The 18460-nt window shown below is 44.2% G+C and overlaps 2 protein-coding genes across 4 annotated transcripts in view; one reads left to right on the top strand and one right to left on the bottom strand.

The window, feature by feature from the left end:
• Positions 1 to 10783, bottom strand: part of MYO19 (myosin XIX) — a 30499-nt gene extending 19716 nt beyond the window's left edge. Inside the window, exons 1-5 of one of the 2 annotated variants that reach the window (XM_054574842.1) lie at positions 10638 to 10783; positions 7962 to 8113; positions 5064 to 5202; positions 4573 to 4721; positions 2669 to 2782 (exon numbers count right to left, since the gene is read on the bottom strand). In XM_054574842.1, the coding sequence (XP_054430817.1) occupies positions 2669 to 2782; positions 4573 to 4721; positions 5064 to 5202; positions 7962 to 7973 (414 nt within the window). In that variant the 5' untranslated portion in view covers positions 7974 to 8113; positions 10638 to 10783. Of the gene's footprint in view, positions 1 to 2668; positions 2783 to 4572; positions 4722 to 5063; positions 5203 to 7961; positions 8114 to 9749; positions 9806 to 10637 lie in introns of those variants that run through there. The other variant, XM_054574843.1, reaches the window with a different exon arrangement.
• A 102-nt stretch (positions 10784 to 10885) lies between these two features.
• On the top strand, positions 10886 to 14228 carry PIGW (phosphatidylinositol glycan anchor biosynthesis class W). 2 transcript variants are annotated; one of them, XM_054574809.1, is made up of 2 exons: positions 10886 to 10958; positions 12338 to 14228. In XM_054574809.1, the coding sequence occupies exon 2, from the start codon at positions 12350 to 12352 to the stop codon at positions 13856 to 13858; it is 1509 nt and encodes a 502-aa protein (XP_054430784.1). In that variant the 5' UTR covers positions 10886 to 10958; positions 12338 to 12349; the 3' UTR covers positions 13859 to 14228. The 2 variants fall into 2 exon arrangements, with proteins under 2 accessions (XP_054430784.1, XP_054430783.1); XM_054574808.1 differs by lacking the exon at positions 10886 to 10958 and adding an exon at positions 11410 to 11478.
• Positions 14229 to 18460: the final 4232 nt, after the last annotated feature.

Raw genomic sequence — 18460 nt, 5'->3', positions numbered from 1 at the left:
CTAATCAGTTGCTTAATGCTTTATTCTTAAGTATGAACAGAAATTCAAGGATCATTAACTATTTGATAAATTTCTTTTACACGAATGACAAATATAACAAGAAATGGAGAAAAAGGAACTAGAAAGAAACAGAGTCAATGCAAGAAAACAAGTAAAAATCATAAAATATCCTCAACGATAAGTGAGGATGTTAAACCTATGAAATAAGACCAAGATACTGCGGGAAAAATAATATTCCAAGAACAAGAAAGTGTTATCAGAATTTAAATGTTTAGCAAAAATTCAGAACTCAAAAGAATTGAAAGGTATTTTGAAAAAGACAAAAAAGAAAAAGGAAAGGTAAAGTAGGAAATATCTTTCAGAAGATAGAACAAAATGTTAAGAGATGGAAGACTAGGTGGGAAAAATAAGAATATTAGACAATTAATCAAACTTACTAATAGGAGCTCCAGAAAGAGAAAGCAGAGGGGAGTAAATTATTAGCTATACTTCAAAAATATTTCCTCAAACAAAATACATGAGTTTTCAGGTTAAAAAGACCCACATAAAGTATCCAGCATGGAAAGTAAAAAAGACCATGCCAAGATAACACGACTGTGAGTTTTAATACCTATGAAGAAAAAAGAAGATCCTAAAAGCTTTTGGAAAGAACAAAACAAATCACCATTTATGGATCAGGATTCTCCAAAGTAACACTCCAAAGAATATATAAGGAAAAAAAACTAAATTTGAAAAGAAAATGATTCCTAACCTGAAATTATAAAACCCAGACTACATATCCAATTTGAGGCAGAATAATCATTTTCAGATGTGCAACAACTCAAAAATTTGTCCTTCACTTAACCACTTCTTTCAGGAAGCTACTAAAGCATGTACTACATAAAAACGAGGCAGTAAAGGAAGAAGGGAAGCCACGGATTCCAGCAACAGCGGATTCATCACGGGATAAAGGGCACTCAGGACCCCTGAGGGAGGCAGCGAGCTCGCTGGTGACAGCTGCAAGGCAGGGGCCCCGGGCAGCCACCGGTCCAGAAGGGAGCAGATCGGAGAGCTCTAGGAAGGGCATCGCGGAGAGAAAAAAAAGAACCTGATGCACTTGCCTGTTTACTAGGCTGGAACAGCTTCCGGAGCAAGTTTGGTAATAATTTAACAGTAGACATAGAGAAATTAAATCAGTAAAAAAACAGGGTAATTAAGTGAGGGAAAGTAAAAACTATACAAGAAAGGAAACATAATCATAGAGTACATGACTCTGCTGTGAACAATATATACATGATTGTAATATAAATACTGCATATTAACTTAATTAGAAATCATGATAAAATTATGTATGTTTGGGGCTAGGAAAACAGGACTAGATCCTCATCAAAGTAGGAAATGAAAAGATTAGGCCCAAAACTGGGGGAAAAAAAATCAGTGACTAACAATATAAGCATATCATTTAGAAATATGACAAAAACATGTGAAAGTAGCCAGAGAGGGTTGAAGGATATAAGGCAGGGTCACTGTGTTTCTTTGTAAGCCTTAGAGTAATGCTTGATTTTTGAACTATGCTACTGTGCTATTTGTTAAAAAAAAATTTAGAAAACATACCAGGCCCAGCCCATGACCACAGTGGCTGCTCAATAATGGGTGATTGAGCTCTGGTTGCATGAGTCTTGAGCCAGGTCTGCCTCAGCTCCCCAGAGGGACAATGGGCTTTGTTCAGGAGCTGGACATCTGCCATTGCACTGGCCACCTTGATATAGCTCTTGAAGCTCTCCTCCGCACCCAAGTCCAAGTCCTCCTCCCTGCAGCTTACTGTCTTCATCTGTTTCCTTGTCTGTCTTTCCCAGCAGACTAAAAGACCCCCGACTCCTCAGGGGCTAGCCCAGGGCCTAGAATCTTGCAGGTGTGCAGAGCTCAGCAATTTCCTCATACGTGAGGGTAGATGGGGAGGTTTATGGTCCGAAGAATCCCTTGTGAAGGTGAGTTTTGCAGAAAGGGTGAGGTGGGCTGGGTGAGACTAGGCAAGAAGGTGGCGAGGCCTGGGACAGTAGCCTCCTCCGACCGGCTGTGCAACTCCTCGCTCATCCTTGTGCAACCTTCAGTCTCAGCTACTGTGCTTCTGCCACCCAGGGAGCCATACGACCACACCAGGAGCTTCTGGCCCAGATACTGCCCTTGCCATCATTGGCAACACAGAGAAACCCTTTCCCACGAGGAACCCTAGCCACCTTCAGTGTCTATGTGCACTGGTTCATTTAACTCCCACAGAAGTCCCTTGAATTAGATGAATTGCCCTCGTTGGCATTTTACAGGTGAAAGAACTGAGGTGTGCAGAAGCTAAATATCTTTCTGTTCTCTGAACCACTGTGCAGGAATCCCCAATAGCTAACTTTTGTTTCCCTTAGTGTCAGAGCTGGGAGAGACCTAAGATGAGAAAATGAAGGCTTGGGGAGGAAAGTGTCTCACCCAGAGTTACATCAGAGCTGGTGGAAGAGCCTGGCCTAGAACCGTGTCCCCTGGTTTCCTGTCCAGCTTGCCCACCGCTACACACTGACTCCCTGCTTAAGCCAGCCTACCTGGGAATGATGAGGTAGCAAGTGGCTCCATGGGGAACAACCCCCGCCTCTCTGCCCATCCAGACAGTCATGAGGTTGACAGGGTGTGAAAAAGGTCCTCTTACCTTTCCAGCACCACTCTCTCCACTGACAATAATAGACTGGTTGACTGGCTCAATCAGGCTCTTGACATTCCTGTAGGTCTGTTCACCCACAGTAAAGATGTGGGGCTTCAGTTTCTGAAACATCAGGGGGTGAAAGGTCATGTGAGAGAATGCCTCTCAAGAAATGGCTGATCCAATGACAGCTGAGATGAGGAGCCTGCCAGCAGCAGAGCCAAGAGGCTTCCGCTAGAACAATTTCTTGGTTGTCACAGTGTTAGGTCCAATTGTGGGACCCCCATGGAGGCTTTACCCACTTATCTGCTCTTAGTGTGGAAGCACTGCTAGCCTTGAAGACTTTATCCACCCATTTTATCTTTTTCTTCCTTTTTACCTTTTTTTAAAAAGATTTTATGTATGTATGTATTTATTTATTTAGAGGTAAAGAGAGGGAGAAAGTGAGGAAGAGAAACATCGATGTGCAAGAGAGACATTGGTTGATTGCTTCTCACACACCCCCAACTGGGAACCTGGCCCACAACCCAGGTATGTGCCCTGATCGGGAATCGAACTAGCAACCTTTGTGTTGGCAGGAGAACGCTCAAACCACTGAGCCACACCAGTCAGGGCCCCCATTTTATCTTAACAGTCTTGTTTTGCTCCTTAGTATTTATTATTGTACTTTGCAGTTTGCAAAGAACTTTCTTTCAAGTTACTGCCTAAAAAGTCCACATTAGTTGGATAGCTAACTATTTTATAGATGAGAAATCTGAAGTTCAGAGGGGTTAAACCACCTTTCCAAGGCCACTGAGTAAGTAAGTGCAACCATCTGATTGCAGCCCAAGGCCACTGTTCTCCTTTTTACCACTGCATATTAACTGTCCTCAATGTCCTAAGTATCAAGGTGGGCACTGGAGAAACAGAGGGGACCGTGACATGGCTTTTGCCCTTGAGGAGGCAGAGACAGTGAGATATGGGCTTTCAGGAGAGGGTTCACAAGGATTCCACTTGGACACTTAACCATGCATGAGTTCCTGGAGGCCAGCGCACCTGCGCAATGCCTAGCCAGCCCAGCACTGCCGGCCCCACAATGACCACCTCCCCACAGCTTCCTGAAGGGAGAAGGCACAGCTCTAGATGGTGACGGAGCTGTCCCTCTCTCCTTCTGCTCTTGCCCCAGTCACTTCTCACCTGGACTATTACAAAGTCTCCAACCGTTCTCCCTGCCTCCTGTCTCGCCTTCCTCAACACAACTCCCCCAACTTCCAGAGCAGTCATCCTCACCGTGGGTTCCGTTCGGTCCCACCCCCACTCCCGATGAAGCAGCTCTGTGGGCTCAGCCTGCTGTCAGGCCTTAGACCCTTCACCACCAGCCTCAGATTGTCTCTCTCCCTACCTCACCTGCTTCCTCTTTCCCCAGCAACCCCTTCCTGCCAGCAAGTCTGCTCTTGCCTCTCTCTGAACACATGATGCACGTTAACACCAACCAGTCTATTCTCTGCCTGCACTGCCCCCACCCCATCCCCATAAGAATGTTATTCCTCTCAGTAAAGGTGAATTGGTACTGAACTTTCTAGGGCAATCCTTATCTCATGTAATTTTATCCTTCTCCCAAATAGTGGTTTGTTAAATTCACAAATACTCGTTTGTAAATCCTTTCCTATTAATAAATTCACAAACAAGAATACTTTGTCCTATGTCTCTGTTTTATGATCTAAACTCAGTTAAACAAATGCTTATGTGTCTTCCACTCTGCGCCACTGTCACGTGTCCACAGTTCCTTGAGCTCCTGGTGGGCAGGGCTGTGGCACCAGCAGATCTGAAATCACTGCATGGCTCATGAATAGATGGATAAAGACAGGAAAGCTGCAAGGAGGCCTAAGGGGAAGGAGGGGAGCCCTGAGGCCCAAGAAGTGGCTGAGTCTTACCTGGGGCTGAGGAGCAGCGTGGTACTCCTGCATTAGCTCTGACGAGTAGAGCTGAGGCATGGGCTTGAAGGGGTTCAGAGCCACCAGGGTGCAGCCAGCATTGGTGTAGAACGTGTCTGCCATGTACCGGGCCTGCAAACACCTCAGGACTGAGGTAGAGGTGCTTTTATCAAACTCTGGCTCAAATGCAGATGCAAGCACACACAGACATCCGCCTCACAGGGCTCCCTCTGTAATTAGCCAAGAGCCATTCGATCCCAGCAGCTCCCTGATGAATAGGTACAAGATCTAATTAAGATGAATGCCAAATCTGGAGCAAATTCTGTGCTGGGGAGCCCAGGTGCAGCTGCCAGGCAGGTCTGAAGCAGCTTACCTGGCTCCCGGTCAGGAGTCCTGCCTGCCTCAGTCTGGCCAGGGGAAGCTGTGCTGGATGCCACACCAAACCTCCACCCTCTTGCAGACGGCACTCTGGAGGAAAGGGAGGCCCATACCTGTCTCCAGCGTCACAGGATTCACCTTGGTGAGGTCATCCAGCATGTGCAGCGGGGCCTCCTGGCCCAGGAACTCCTTCAGGTCTTCTCCAAGGACTTTTCTGCCATGGCCATCAGGGCCTGACCTGTGGCCATTCACCTGGGAGGGGATAACAGGGCCAGGAGAGCTGGGACGCAGACCAGCTGGCAGCTCCTGTAGGGGCGGAGGCCTGTACAGTGGAAAGAGGACTGGCTTCCAGTATCATAGTCTGGTTGCGTTCAAATTTCAGTTCTGCCACTTATTAGGTGTGTGAGCCTGGATAAGTTACTTAACCTCTCTGAGCCACAGTTTACTTGTAAATAAAAGAATATAAAACCAGTTCACAGGATTATTGGGAAGAAAAATAAGAAGTGATACACAAAGCACTTAGTACTTGGCACATAGCATATAGTCAGTAAATCAATAAAAGCTATTCCCGCTCCTATGCCATGAGCTCCAGCTTCCAGGCTGACCAGCTGCTAGTCTTCCTGGGCCTGGCAGGGGTGGGGGCCGTGGTAGGGGCCAGCCATAGGAGTATTGCAAAGGAAAAGAACCATATTTTGGGCCTTTTTTGAAGGAAATCATCCAACTTCACATGAAAAATTAGCTGTGAGGTAGTTCTGGACCTTCATCACCTGCCTCTTGGGACTTAAATTTAGTCTGGCTAATTACATAATTAGTTTCTTCTGCCCTGCGTCTACTTAAGAGGCTCAGAATTCAGATGAGGTCAAGAATGGGCACCAAGAACTTTCTCCTTCACCCTTGCCCATGAATGATGCCAACGCTTTCCACATGTTTCTTCTCCCCTCTTCTCCTCTTGTCTTCTTGGGGCTATAGGGAAGGTGGGGTGGGGAGTAGAAGACAGTAACCTGGCTGAAATCTGCTTCTGGAGGAAGGGCTCTGTGATAAGACATGTGTGGGTCTCCAATGACATCAGTGAACCCTGCAAATTCAAACCCCTCAAGCCCAGGTGGCAGGTGCCATCTGAGAGGCCCAGGAACAAGTTTCTTTCCAAAGATGCTGCCTCTAGTTTGAACTTGGGCCCATCATGGTGCACAAGGCAGAGTCTTGGCCTTCAGAGTAAGTGCTGAGGACAGGGCACGGCTGGATGCACGTGAATCCCCCTGCTTTAGGGAGGAAATCACTCATAAACCCAGCCATAACTTATGAACAGCTCCGATCTCTACATTTGAATCCTGATCCCACCATGTCCTCGCTGCATAATCTTATGTAAATTTATCTCTTTGTGCCTCAATTCTCATCTATAAAATGGGAACGGTGGTAGCACCTACCTCGTAGTTACTAATAAGCACATAAAGTATTTTAAAAAGGCACCTGGTATATGCCCCCTCGATTTAGGTACTATTATTCACTTAAAAGCAACTCTTCTAATTGGACAATAATATATCAAGGGCCTTAAAACTACATATATCCCTTGAGCCTGCACTGGTTTGTAGAAAATGATCCCATGTAAAAGGCCATAAGTATGTTCAGTATGTAAGCCATTTATAACCAAAAATTAAAGACAACCCAAATTTCCAAATAGTAGATAGCTTATAGTATATCCTTACAATGGACTAAAGGTTACAAAACATATGATACCTATTAGTGTTTTAAAAATATATATATTTAGGTGAAAAAAATCTAGGATATTCTCTAAAATGTTGGTTATCTCTGGGTAGTATAATTATGGGTAATTTTAATGTTCTCTTTGCTTATCTATACTTTCCACAATGCTTATAATGAATGTGACCTTGATATAAGTCACTTAGTATCTCTAGCCTTATACCCAAAGTGAGGACATGACAGCACTGTAATACTGTATCTTTCTTGAGGACTAAACAAAATTATATGTGTAAACTCCTTACCATAGTGCCTACTACATAGCAAGGGCTCAATGCAGAGTAGCAGCTACTATGATTATAATGAACATGACAAACTATAAAGAGTTCAGAGCAGACAACTGTCCTGCCTGCTTCTCTCCAGTCTTCAAGCCTGTTTCATGAGCCAAAAGGCTGGACGAAGCTCAAGAGGCAGAGTCTACCACGGCTCCCTTAAGGCTGGCTGGCCTCGCCCTCAGACATCAAGCTAGTCTCAGGCACTTCCCTGCCTAGGACTCCATTAGATTATGAGCTTCTTGAGGGCAGATAGCACCTTCAACATCTTTCTCAGTCCAGTGACTGGCAACACTTAAATAACAATTCAGCAGTTATCTACTGCCATTCCCTCTGGACACAGTGCTGCATGTGAAGGACGATATGGGTATGAGACGAGGCTCCACAGCGAAGGGCGAGTTGGAATCTGGCTGGTTTCATGTCCCAAGAGCTATCTCTCATGCGCCCTGTGAAGCATTCATCAGAATCCTTCTGTATTTCCACATAGGTCACCTTCTCCCACATTTTTGCCCAGACTGACCTCTTTGTCCGGGCTGTTTATTTTCCTTCTCCGCTTGGCTAATTCCTACTTATTCTTTAAGACTCAGCTTCAAGAAGACATTTTCAGGGGCATCTCTCAGCTTCACCTCCGCTGGGAAGCCCTAGGCTTCCACTGTGCCTCAATAATTCAGGCTTGCAGAGGCGTCTCTCTGGACTTCCTCACTGGTTCAGGCTCGTAAGGTCATCAAAGTGCCCTCAGGATGCCCTTACACACCCCAGGGAAAAGAGCTAAAAACTACAACAGGAGGGATTCAAATTAGGTATCAGGAAAAACTCTCTTAACAGGTTCTTACAGGTTCTTAACAACTCTCTGAAGAGAGAAAAGAAGAAAGATCTTTAAGGGGTCTTTTCCTACTTTCTGGTCAGCGCAGTGAAACCTCATTCAGACAAAGGGAAGATGGGAAGGTGCTTTAGGGCCTGGGTTATCAGAGGGTGAGGTTTTACCTGCTGGAGCATCCTGCTTCAACGTGGCCAGCCAGGGTTCTGGGTGGCAGGCACGAGGAGTGCTATCCACCTAGTCATGAGGACACAGACTGGGACATGGGTCCAGCAAAGGGCTCAGTTCTGGAGGAATCTCAGGTGAGTCACTCCAGAGCCTATAGTATGAGAGAAAAGAAGGGCCACACACAGATGAGGGCTTCTCCAGGTCACTTATTCTTGCTTCTCTCACTAAGCAGAGGAAACAAAATGAGAACCAGAGCAAGACTGGGCAGGTAGGGAGAGTCTTTTCTGTTTCCTGCCAAAAGGGAAAACTTTTACAAAAGCTTCTGGAGGCACCCTGGGCTCCTTCAGGGCTAGTTTTACTGCAGGGGTTTGGGGTGGGGCTGCAAATTTTCTGGGTCAGTGTGATATGGAGGATGAAGACACTGGAGACAGGGAAGCCTGGTGCTCTGTCCTCTCCACTAGGCAGAAATATCCTATTTTAGTACAGCCAGTAGTTGGTGGTGTGGGAGGCTGAAGACAACTAGATGCTCCAGGAAGAGAAATGTGGGAGAGAAAGCACAGCTCAGTCATTCCAGGTAAGTCACATCACCTTCCTGGCCCATTTTGGTTCCTCATCTTGCAAATGGAGATAGTAAAATCTACCTCACAAGGAGCAGTTGTGAAAGCCAATGAAGTTGTGGATTGAAGGTACCCAACAGAGCACAAATCTGAATATTCCCACAGGGGGGAATATTGTCAGTACAATTAACAATACTTGGAGGAGCCACTAATAAGGTGGAACAGTCCAGTGTCAACTTTAAGACGATGAGAATTCAGAAGAAGGGAATCCATCCGAGAGAGAGGGCGTCGTGAGGCTGGGTGTACGCCAATCTCTGAAAAACTGTAAGTGACCCTCAGGCTCAGAATTTCCCAGGCCACACACTGCTCCAACAAGGTGAGATGAGGATGAGGGGTGTGTGCAATGGACTAACCTTGGTGGAGATTTTTTTTTTTTTTTAAGTTTATTTATTTTTAGAGGGGAAAGGAGGGAGAAAGAGAGGAAGAGAAATGTCGTTATGGGAGAGATACATCACCAGGGCAGTGGGGACTTTCTTGGGGCTCTAAATACATACAGCCTTTGAAACAACTCAGGAATAGGAACTTCTATGGAAACTGAAAAGTGAACAATTTGGGCAGAGAAGGGCATCAGGACTGTTGAACACATTCACCCTGAACACTGACTGTACCTCATCCAAGAGACATCTATGCAAAGGGCTCTGGAAAACTCAAGAGGAACAAAGCTCCCTCAACTGGAAGCTCACCTTAGAGAGGACCAGAGGCAAAGCATGAGAAGTTGTGAGGGTAGAACCCAAAGCCCATGCCCCCTTGGATGCAGATCACTAGAGCTCCTGAAGCTTTATTTCCTCATTTTTGACCTTCACAATGACTCTTTCTGCGGGAGATTTTACTGCCTCCATTTGCAAGATGAGGAATCAAAGTGGGCCAGGAAGGTGATGTGACTTACCTGAGAATAAGCTGTGCTTTCTCTCCCATATTTCTCTTCATGGAGCATATAGTTGACTTCTGCCTCCCACCCCACCAACTACTGCCTATATTCAAATAAGACATTTCTGTCTGGTGGAGAGAATACAGCACCAGGCCTCTCCGTCTCCCAGTCTCTTCATCCTCCACACCACACTGACCCAGAAGATTTGTAGCCCCACCCCAAACCCCTGTAGTTTGCAAAAAAGGAATACTAACATCCAGACCTCACAGAGCTGAGTTCAGGATCACATGAGCTAGTAGTACCTGTGAGAACTATTTGCAAATGTTGGTTATAAAATGAAACGTCAGCTCCCAACCAGAGTCAAGTCAGGTTAGAGCGGCTTTCTCCAGTCCTCCCAGCTCTTGCTCCTGGTAGCCTTCCCGGTTACCAGCCACGGAGTTCTGGAAAGGGTGTGACCACAGTGGGCAGGAGAGAGCCGGTAATGAATAGATGAAACACCAAGTCAAGGCCAGACAAGCGCCAACCTGATCACCAGCTTCTCCTCCTCCCCAGCCTCAGGTTCTTTCTCAGCTCGGAGGACAGTGGGAGGGAAAATGAGAAGAGCCGGGTAAGGGTCCAGGTAAACCTAGCCGGCTCCGTCCAGAGGTTCCGGGCGAGAACCAGGGACTCTCGGTCCTGGAGAAGAGTCCGCCGGGCCCAGGGCTGGGATGCCGCTCCTGAAGCACCTGGCACGGGGAGAGTATGTCCTTCCCGGGAAGGTGGACATGACCCAGCCAAGGGCGCGGCTGCCCCGACGCCTCCCGGAGCCAGGCGCCCCCTCACTGGTCTCTAGGTAGCTCCAGGAGAGGAGCAGGGGCCGGGATCCAGCCTGCCAACTGGGAGTTTCCCCCCACTTCGGGTGGCCAGCTACCGGCAAGGTGGAGAGGTGGAGGGTGACCCTGAAAGGTCCTTGTTCATGAAAGATCCTGGTAAGGGCCAGGAGCCAGACTACCTCCTCCTGGGATACGAGATCAAAAACAACAAAACAACAAAAAAACAAAAACAAAACCACAGAGAGCAAGAGCAGGGAAAATGCGCTTTGGGAAGGGGAGATGCCCCCTTCTTCCTCAGCGCTCCGGAGGCAAACCGGTCTCCGCGGCCCTTTTGGGGTCCTTGAAGGGCTTCGGACCCGGGCTGGGGGTGGCACTCACCGATCCCACGGCGTGAGCTGCCGAGCGCGCAACCCCTGCGGGACGCGCCTGGAAAGGCGGGCGGGCGGGTCGGGTGGGGCGGCAGGAAGAGCTGGTGGAGCGCAGGGGAGACGAGGGGTGGGAGCAAAGCACGGAGAGAAAGCCGGGACTGCGGGCTCGCACCGCGCTGCAGCCGCTCTATGCTAAGTGGCGGGGCCGGCAGGCTCCTCCCCCAGGGCGGTGCCACCAGCACAACCGGCGCGCGGCGCACGTGGTCTGAATGGGGTGCGGGGATTCCGAGTCGGGGGCTCCACCCGGGACAAAATATTTTGAGAGCCTGGGGTAAGATGGGAGTGCAAGAGAGGACTCAGGTGTTCTGGTGGGAGAGGCGCGGGAGGCAGGGTTTCCGGGGGCCTTCGGGCTCTCCCAGGGCTGCGGAGTCTTTAAGCAGGGGCCACCATGTCCGAATGCTGCTCCCGGCCCTCTGACCCCACCACTCGGACAGGCCTCGCCGTACGGTTTGAGCAGTGGTACGGCGCGTGATGCGCCTTTTCGGCTCCTGGCTCCTCTCACGGGTCGGTCCTCGGCCGCGACCCGAGAGGACCTGGGCTGAGCAACCCCATGATAGAGATGGCGTGGGGAGACGGCGGGGCGTGGGAAACCAGCACCTCCCTGGGCCGAGTGCGCGCGGAATCCACCGGCCCGGAAGCGCGGCGGCCTCGCGTTGGCCGGAAGCGCGTCTCGGGAGGCGGAAGCTGCCTGCTCCCGCGTTGCCCAGCGGGTGCGGTGGAAGCTGGGCGGCCCGACCAACCTAGACGGCCCTCTGCCGGGGCGGGCACCGAGACCAGCCAGTGCATGGGAGGTATAAGGCTCCGACGCGGTGGTGGAAAAGGGTTTTTATTAAAAGGCCAGCCGATTTGTTTGTTGCTGTGAAGTATTGTTTCTTGGCCCAGGCATGCATTTATTTGTTCAACATAGTTCTTGTTTGGCCAACAGATGAGTTTTTCGTGTGTTCCACTTTCCAGACATGGTTATGTGGCAGAGAAGCGTTGTATATCCTTTTAAATGAACAACTAACGACGCTAGTTTGCGCTATACACTCCCTACCCCTAACCCCTCCATTAGCATCCATTCTGCCTACCTATACCTAACATGAAATTTGGCTCTCTGTGAATGTGAGAAGCAGGCTGGGTCTCGGGAGGTCACAGCAGGACTCAAATTTTTGTACCAGAAACAGTAGTTTCAAAGAGTCTCTGAACAGAAACCAAGGCCCCAACAGCAAGGTGTATTCGAATATCTTCTCTGCTTCTGTCCCTCTTCCCATCTTTCGGGTTTAACTTAAAGGCCGTTTATGTGTATTCGATTTTCATTACATAATCTTCATGACATATACTATGTTGTAATAGGAATTTCTATCTGACTGTAATTCTGTTCTCAGGGTTTGTATCCCAAATGCATTATCCTTGTGTATCTGCCTTATACATACTGAAAATAGCTAAAGCTTTTCAACCAATAATTTCATGCTATTAGTGTGACTTTCTTACCCTAATGTATTGTTAGGCTTTTTCCCACAGTCCTTGTGGGGGCGGGGGGTGGGTCACAAATCCTAGGTTCTACTCCGAATCAAGAGTAAGAGTAAAATCAAGTCAGGTACATACATATGCCAATTCCACAAGAATGTTGCTTTCTACAAATGTGTTTCTTTACTCTTTTTTCCACAGGAAGAAGAAAAAATGTCTCAAAAGCAGATGAAGGAAGCTTTTGTCAGTAACCACAATGGAACCAGCGTGCTAGAAATTACCCAGGGCTTGTGCTTGCCTGTGCTCTGTATCCTGTGCAGAGGGCTCCTGATCATTCTCTCACAGCACTTGCATTCTTCACATACCTGGAGAACTCGATTCTTCATTGACTTCATTTTCCTAATAGTTCCCATGGTGACCACGTTGACCATTCTCTCTTCATTTATCTACCTTGAGCACCTCACTGTAATTATTTTTGGGGCAGTGCTATTCTATCAAATATACTGTCGGAGGACTTGCTATGCCAGAATGCCTGTCCAGAAAATCCTTGAAAAATTCTTAAAAATTAGTCTAGAATCAGAATACATGCCAGCCATTTCCTGTTTCCGTGTCATTAATAGTGCATTTACTGCTGTTGCCATTTTGGCTGTGGACTTCCCACTTTTTCCCAGACGATTTGCCAAAGCTGAGCTCTATGGCACAGGAGCAATGGATTTTGGAGTAGGAGGCTTTGTTTTTGGGACTGCAATGGTTTGTCCAGAGATTAGGAAAAAATGTATGGAAGGGTCCAAATTTTATTATTTTACAAAGGCCTTGTACTCTGTTTGGCCATTAGTCTTCCTAGGAATAGGACGATTAATCATTATAAAATCCATAGGCTATCAGGAACATTTAACTGAGTATGGAGTTCATTGGAACTTTTTCTTTACCTTAGTAGTTGTGAAACTGGTAACATCACTGCTTTTGACTTTTTTCCCCGCAAGTAAATCCTGGGTTGTGGCTGTCAGTATTACTGTATTATACCAGCTAGCCCTTGACCTTACCCCTTTGAAAAAGTTAATTTTGTATGGCACTGATGGCAGTGGCACAAGGGTTGGTTTATTAAATGCCAACCGAGAAGGAATAATGTCTACCTTGGGGTATGTGGCAATACACATGGCTGGTGTCCAAACAGGGTCTTACATGCTTAAAAAAAGATCACATATCAAAGACTGGATAAAAGTAGCATGTTGTGTCCTACTGACAGCTATTAGCCTCTTTGTATCCCTTTACATAATTCAGGTAAAGGTAGAAAAAGTATCTCGAAGAATGGCCAATTTAGCCTTTTGTATTTGGATAGTTGCTTCTAGCCTGATCCTTCTTAGTAGTTTATTACTGTGTGATATAATTTTGAGTTTTGCCAAATTTCTAATTCAAGGGGCTCTAGTACCATGTTCTTGGAAACTTATCCAGTCTCCAGCTACAAATAAAAAGCATTTAGAAGCTGTAGTCTCTGAAGCTGAAAGAAAGAAACCCAGTCTTTGTTTAATTACTGCTATAAACAGAAACCAGTTGATTTTTTTCTTGCTGTCGAATGTAACAACTGGCCTAATCAACCTGTTGGTAGATACATTGCATAGCAGTACCTTGTGGGGCTTATTTGTACTCTATCTCTATATGTTTACCAACTGTTTAATTATATATATGCTACACTTGCAAGATAAGACTATAAAATTTTGGTGATCAAAAGGGGTTGGATGTGTGTGAGCTATTAATAAGGAAGAATAAATGTGAAGAAAATGGGTTTTTGGCAATCCATTGTTAACTATATTTTATTATGAGTTTCAATCCTTCTCTATAATAATAGGCTTAATATTTTAATGTCTCACGAGCTAATAGAGCGTTGTGACTCGTTAGGATATTAAATTTCAGTATTTTAAAGGAATTGCATTTATAGTTGTGACACTGGAAGTTTGGAGGGTGGGAGAAAGGTTTTTACTCTATATCACTTTACACCATTCTGTATTTTTTATCGTTTGTATTTTATACTATTTACATTAAAACTGAATTGTGGAATTGGGAACAATTCTTTACTCTTCAATTTTAATCTTTAAAAAAGCCTAAAAATGAGAAAGCAAGTGTTTAAAATCAAATACACATACATATAAAGTCAGGAAACAGTTAAATGCTCCAAAGAATAGATAAGAATTTTGTGATGTAGTTAGCAGGGCTAACTTTGGACTAATTCATTTTTTTAACCTACTAAATACTAAAAGCTCCTGGTATCTTAGAGCTTGCACTCTAGTGAGAGGAACACATTAAACAACTGTTACAAATTGTGTTGTCATAAAATATAGGTTGCCAAGTGGCAAATCAAGAAGTGACCTGGTAGAGTCAAGAAAATTTTCCCCACAGATGGTATTTATTTTGAGCCACAGCTGATGGGTAGGATGAGCTGCTGTTTGTGTGTAGGGCGTGGGGGGCCAAGTGCTGTAAGAGAAGGGATAAATAGCAGAGAGCAATCTAGGAAGTATGAATCCTTCAGCAAAGATCCTGAGTTAGGAGGGCACCTAGCACATGGTGGAAATAAGGCATGAGCTCAGAAAAAGAGTAATGAGCTGGGGAGGCAGGCAGGGGTCCTAACAGGTGTGCCTTGCCTACCATGTTAAGGGAGAAGAGAACCAGTGAGAAAATCATCAAGTACCTAGTCTAACAGCAAAGCTATGACCACTTAGGCCCTGGCCAAGTAGCTCAGCTGGTTGGAGCATTGTCCTGATAGGCCAAGGTTGTGGGCTCAAGCCCTGGCCAGGGCACACACAAGAATCAATCAATAAATACATAAACAAGTAGAACAAATCAATGCTTCCCTTCCTCCGCAACCCTAAGATCAATCAAAAAGATTTTTTGAAAACCATAGCTATACAAAGTTTAAACATCCTACAGAGCTTGAGGCTTTTAAAAACACTAAGCAGAGCTTTGAAGCTGCTGTTTGAAACCTAAGATTTAAAAAGCAAAATAAATTTTAATTGATTATAGAGAAGGCGAGAGAAACATCACTTTGTTGTTCCACTTATTTGTGCATTCATTGATTCCTGTTGCCTTATCAGGGATCAAACTGGCAACCTTGGGCTATCTGGACAATGCTCGAACAAACAGCTACCTAGCTGGGGCTAAAACAAAAAAGTTTGTTTCCAATTCTAATATTCCTTGTGTACTGTTTAAAGTGGGTGAAAAAGTCAAGCTATGCTGTACACCTGAAACTAATACAAAATAATACCGGATGTAAACTGTACTTGAAAAACTTTAAAAAGAAAAAAAATTAAAATCTGCCTTTCTATAGTCCATTGTTTTCAAGTAAAAATCTGATTATTGTACTGACAAGGATAAGATGTTGAAGTTAATTTTATATTTGGTAAGCAATCTGGATTAGGCAGAACCTCCTCTAACATTAAATTGTAGATTTGCTGTTTGTCTTAGTTGCCTCTAAATTAATTCAAAATTTTATTCCCTGATTTGTTAATGACTATTCTAATTTACTTCAGTTTGTTACATTGATGATGGCTAATTTAGTATTTATGTGCCATTACATACTTGCTAATTACATTATATTTGGAGGTAATCTATTACTGAAAGGAACTGTCCTCAAATCCGTATGTTGGTTATACAGCTGTAAGAACAAAAATTAGGTTTTATTTTCAATGAAAAGGAATACTTTTGAAATTTAGTAAGACTATGAGTATGTGAACTAAGCATGACTAGAAAAGGTGATCCGTCTTCTGCTCTGACAGTGCTAATTGCCCACAGTTTATCTGTTCGAAGCCTTCAGAGGAGGCCTGCGGGGCCTTCTATATTCTCAGCCCTCCTTTAAATAAAGGTAATTTAAAGTAGGTAATTTGATGACTTAATGAACATGTGGTCTAACTGGTCTACTGTTGCTTGTCAGTAAGTGCTCCTTCATCCTTTTCTAGGTCATAAATCTCGGTAAGTTTATGTCTCACAATTACACATACTGAATCATGACTTAAAAGGACAAAGTGTACTATGTGTTTTCCACCTCCAATTATGATATTCATTTAAAAGAAAGCTAATGAAATAGAATTCATAAGAATTAGTAAAAAAGACTATTTTGACTTGACTGTACCTTACAGAAGAGAAAGAGACCATTCAACAAAGATTTATTGAGCTCCAATGTGCCGGGTACAAGTTGGTGCTAGGGAGACGACAGAAAATGAGACAAAGTCCCAACCTTCAAGGGGCTTACATTTTATCTTGCAGACATTATTTTCCCTTTAAAAACATGTAAGTGGGGAAAATGTGTCTCTATTTTTGATAGACAACAATTTCCCACTCTTAACTCATGAAAAAGAAAACCCAATTTACAGTTTTGGACAACCATGTAATTTAAATAGCATTCTGCTGTTGATTTTACCACATAAAACAACATGGTTAATAAAGTGACAATTATGATTAACTCAACTTTCTTTTCAAGTATCAATATTTGAGGACAGAGAAGGGAGAGAAAGAGAAGAAAAAAGAATATTATCTGGTCTAAGACTTATCCTATGAGCTTCAGAAAGCCATTCCCATGACTTTCATTTTACACAATTATAAACTGGCGATATCTACCACATACGTATGGATAGCTCTATATTTAGAACATGACAACCAGCTTTATTTTTATTGTATATCCATGTTGTATAAATCATACAAAAACATACTTTGATCCCTAGGAGTTTATGTATAGTCTATAAAGGTAAATAACAAGGAATATATCAGTACTCTTCATTTCTCTTAAAACTAGGTAGCTTGGAAAATAGTCATGTCATTTATACCTGATTTTTGTAGCTAGCCCTCACACATCATGGACCTGTATAAGAAGAAAAATAACGGCATTTTGCTGGTAATTTATCACTATCATGTCAAGTGTTCTTTTTTTAAAATATTTTTTTGCATTTTATTTTATTTTAAGAGAGGGGAGGAGAGAAAGGGAGAGAAATACCAATGTGTGGTTGCATCTCACACACCCCTTACCCGGGACCTGGCCTGCAACCCAGACGTGTGCTCTGCACTAGGAATTGAACCAGTGACCCTTTGGTTCCCAGGCTGACGCTCAAGCCACTGAGCCACACCAGCCAGGGCTCAAGTGTTCTTTATTAGGTAACAGCAAAATGTCCTCCACTGTTAATTGCTTTCTCCTTCCTGACATTTCAAATCCTTCAACCTTGACCTTCGCAATACCAATATTGAAACTTAAAAATAAGCAACAACTGTTTTGTTTTTTAATATACTAATGACTTATTTTGTCAATTAGAGGTAAGCTCTCTAAAGGCAGATACTTAGTCATAAAATATCTGGGGCAGCACTACTGCTTATAACTGAAGATAAACAGTGAAAATATTAATAAAAATGAGCCCTTACTGGTGTGGCTCAGTGGGCTGAGCATTGTCCTGTGAACCTAAGGGTCGCGCTGCTCAATTCCCAGTCAGGGCACGTGCCTGGGTTGTAGGCCAGGTCCCAGGTTGGGGGCAAGCAAGGTGCAATGGATTGATGTTTCTCTCCCTTTCTCCCTTCCCCTCTCTAAAAAAAAAAAAAAATCTTTTAAAAAATTTTGAAAAAGAAAAATGAGTACCTGCTGTAAAACTAAGATACATAGTTAAAACTTCTAGAAATTGTTTTGCAGTGAAATAATTTTCTAAACATTTTCCCTCAATATGGTTTTATAATGATTTTATCATATTTGTAGCACCCAGGCTATCTCCTTACCTTCTTGAGAAAGAGCAAGTAATCTGGCAAATTATCCACATTTTTAGCCTTATATTTATTGAATACCTACAGTATGTGAAACATTGTCCAAAGATAGTAAGTAAGCATTGTGCTCAGTGACATAAAGAACATATCCAAATCAAGTAAAGTAATCTCGGATGGAAAGGAATGGCTGTGGTTTCCTTATGTTTTATATTTGGATTTTAAAGCCTCTTATAACTTGGATTTAAATCCCCATTTAAATACTGTTCTTTGCTATTACCAGTATGTACACAGTTAACAAAAGTTATTAAAATTAGCACCTATATATTGAGCTTGCTATTTTCAATGTCCTTTACTAACCATAATCCAAAAAAAGTTTTAAAGGTAGCCTTGGCTGGGTCTCCGTTGGTTAGAGGGTCATCCCAATATGCCAACATTGAGGCTTTCATCCCTTGGTCAGAGCACACACAAGAAGCAACCAATGAGTGCACAAATAAGTGGAAGAACAAATTGATGTTTCTCTCTCTCAAATCAACAAAAATTTTTTTAAAGGCATAAAGTAGTCATATTAATCAAGTCTTTATAGGAGCATCTTTAGAT

This window comes from Pteronotus mesoamericanus, unplaced genomic scaffold (assembly GCF_021234165.1).
Source record: "Pteronotus mesoamericanus isolate MK-2021 breed Mesoamerican mustached bat unplaced genomic scaffold, CSHL_Meso_final contig_269, whole genome shotgun sequence".
NCBI classification, from domain to species: Eukaryota; Metazoa; Chordata; class Mammalia; order Chiroptera; family Mormoopidae; genus Pteronotus; species Pteronotus mesoamericanus.
The sequence above is the reverse complement of the archived record's forward strand: the minus strand, read 5'-3'. Positions and strand labels throughout refer to the sequence as shown.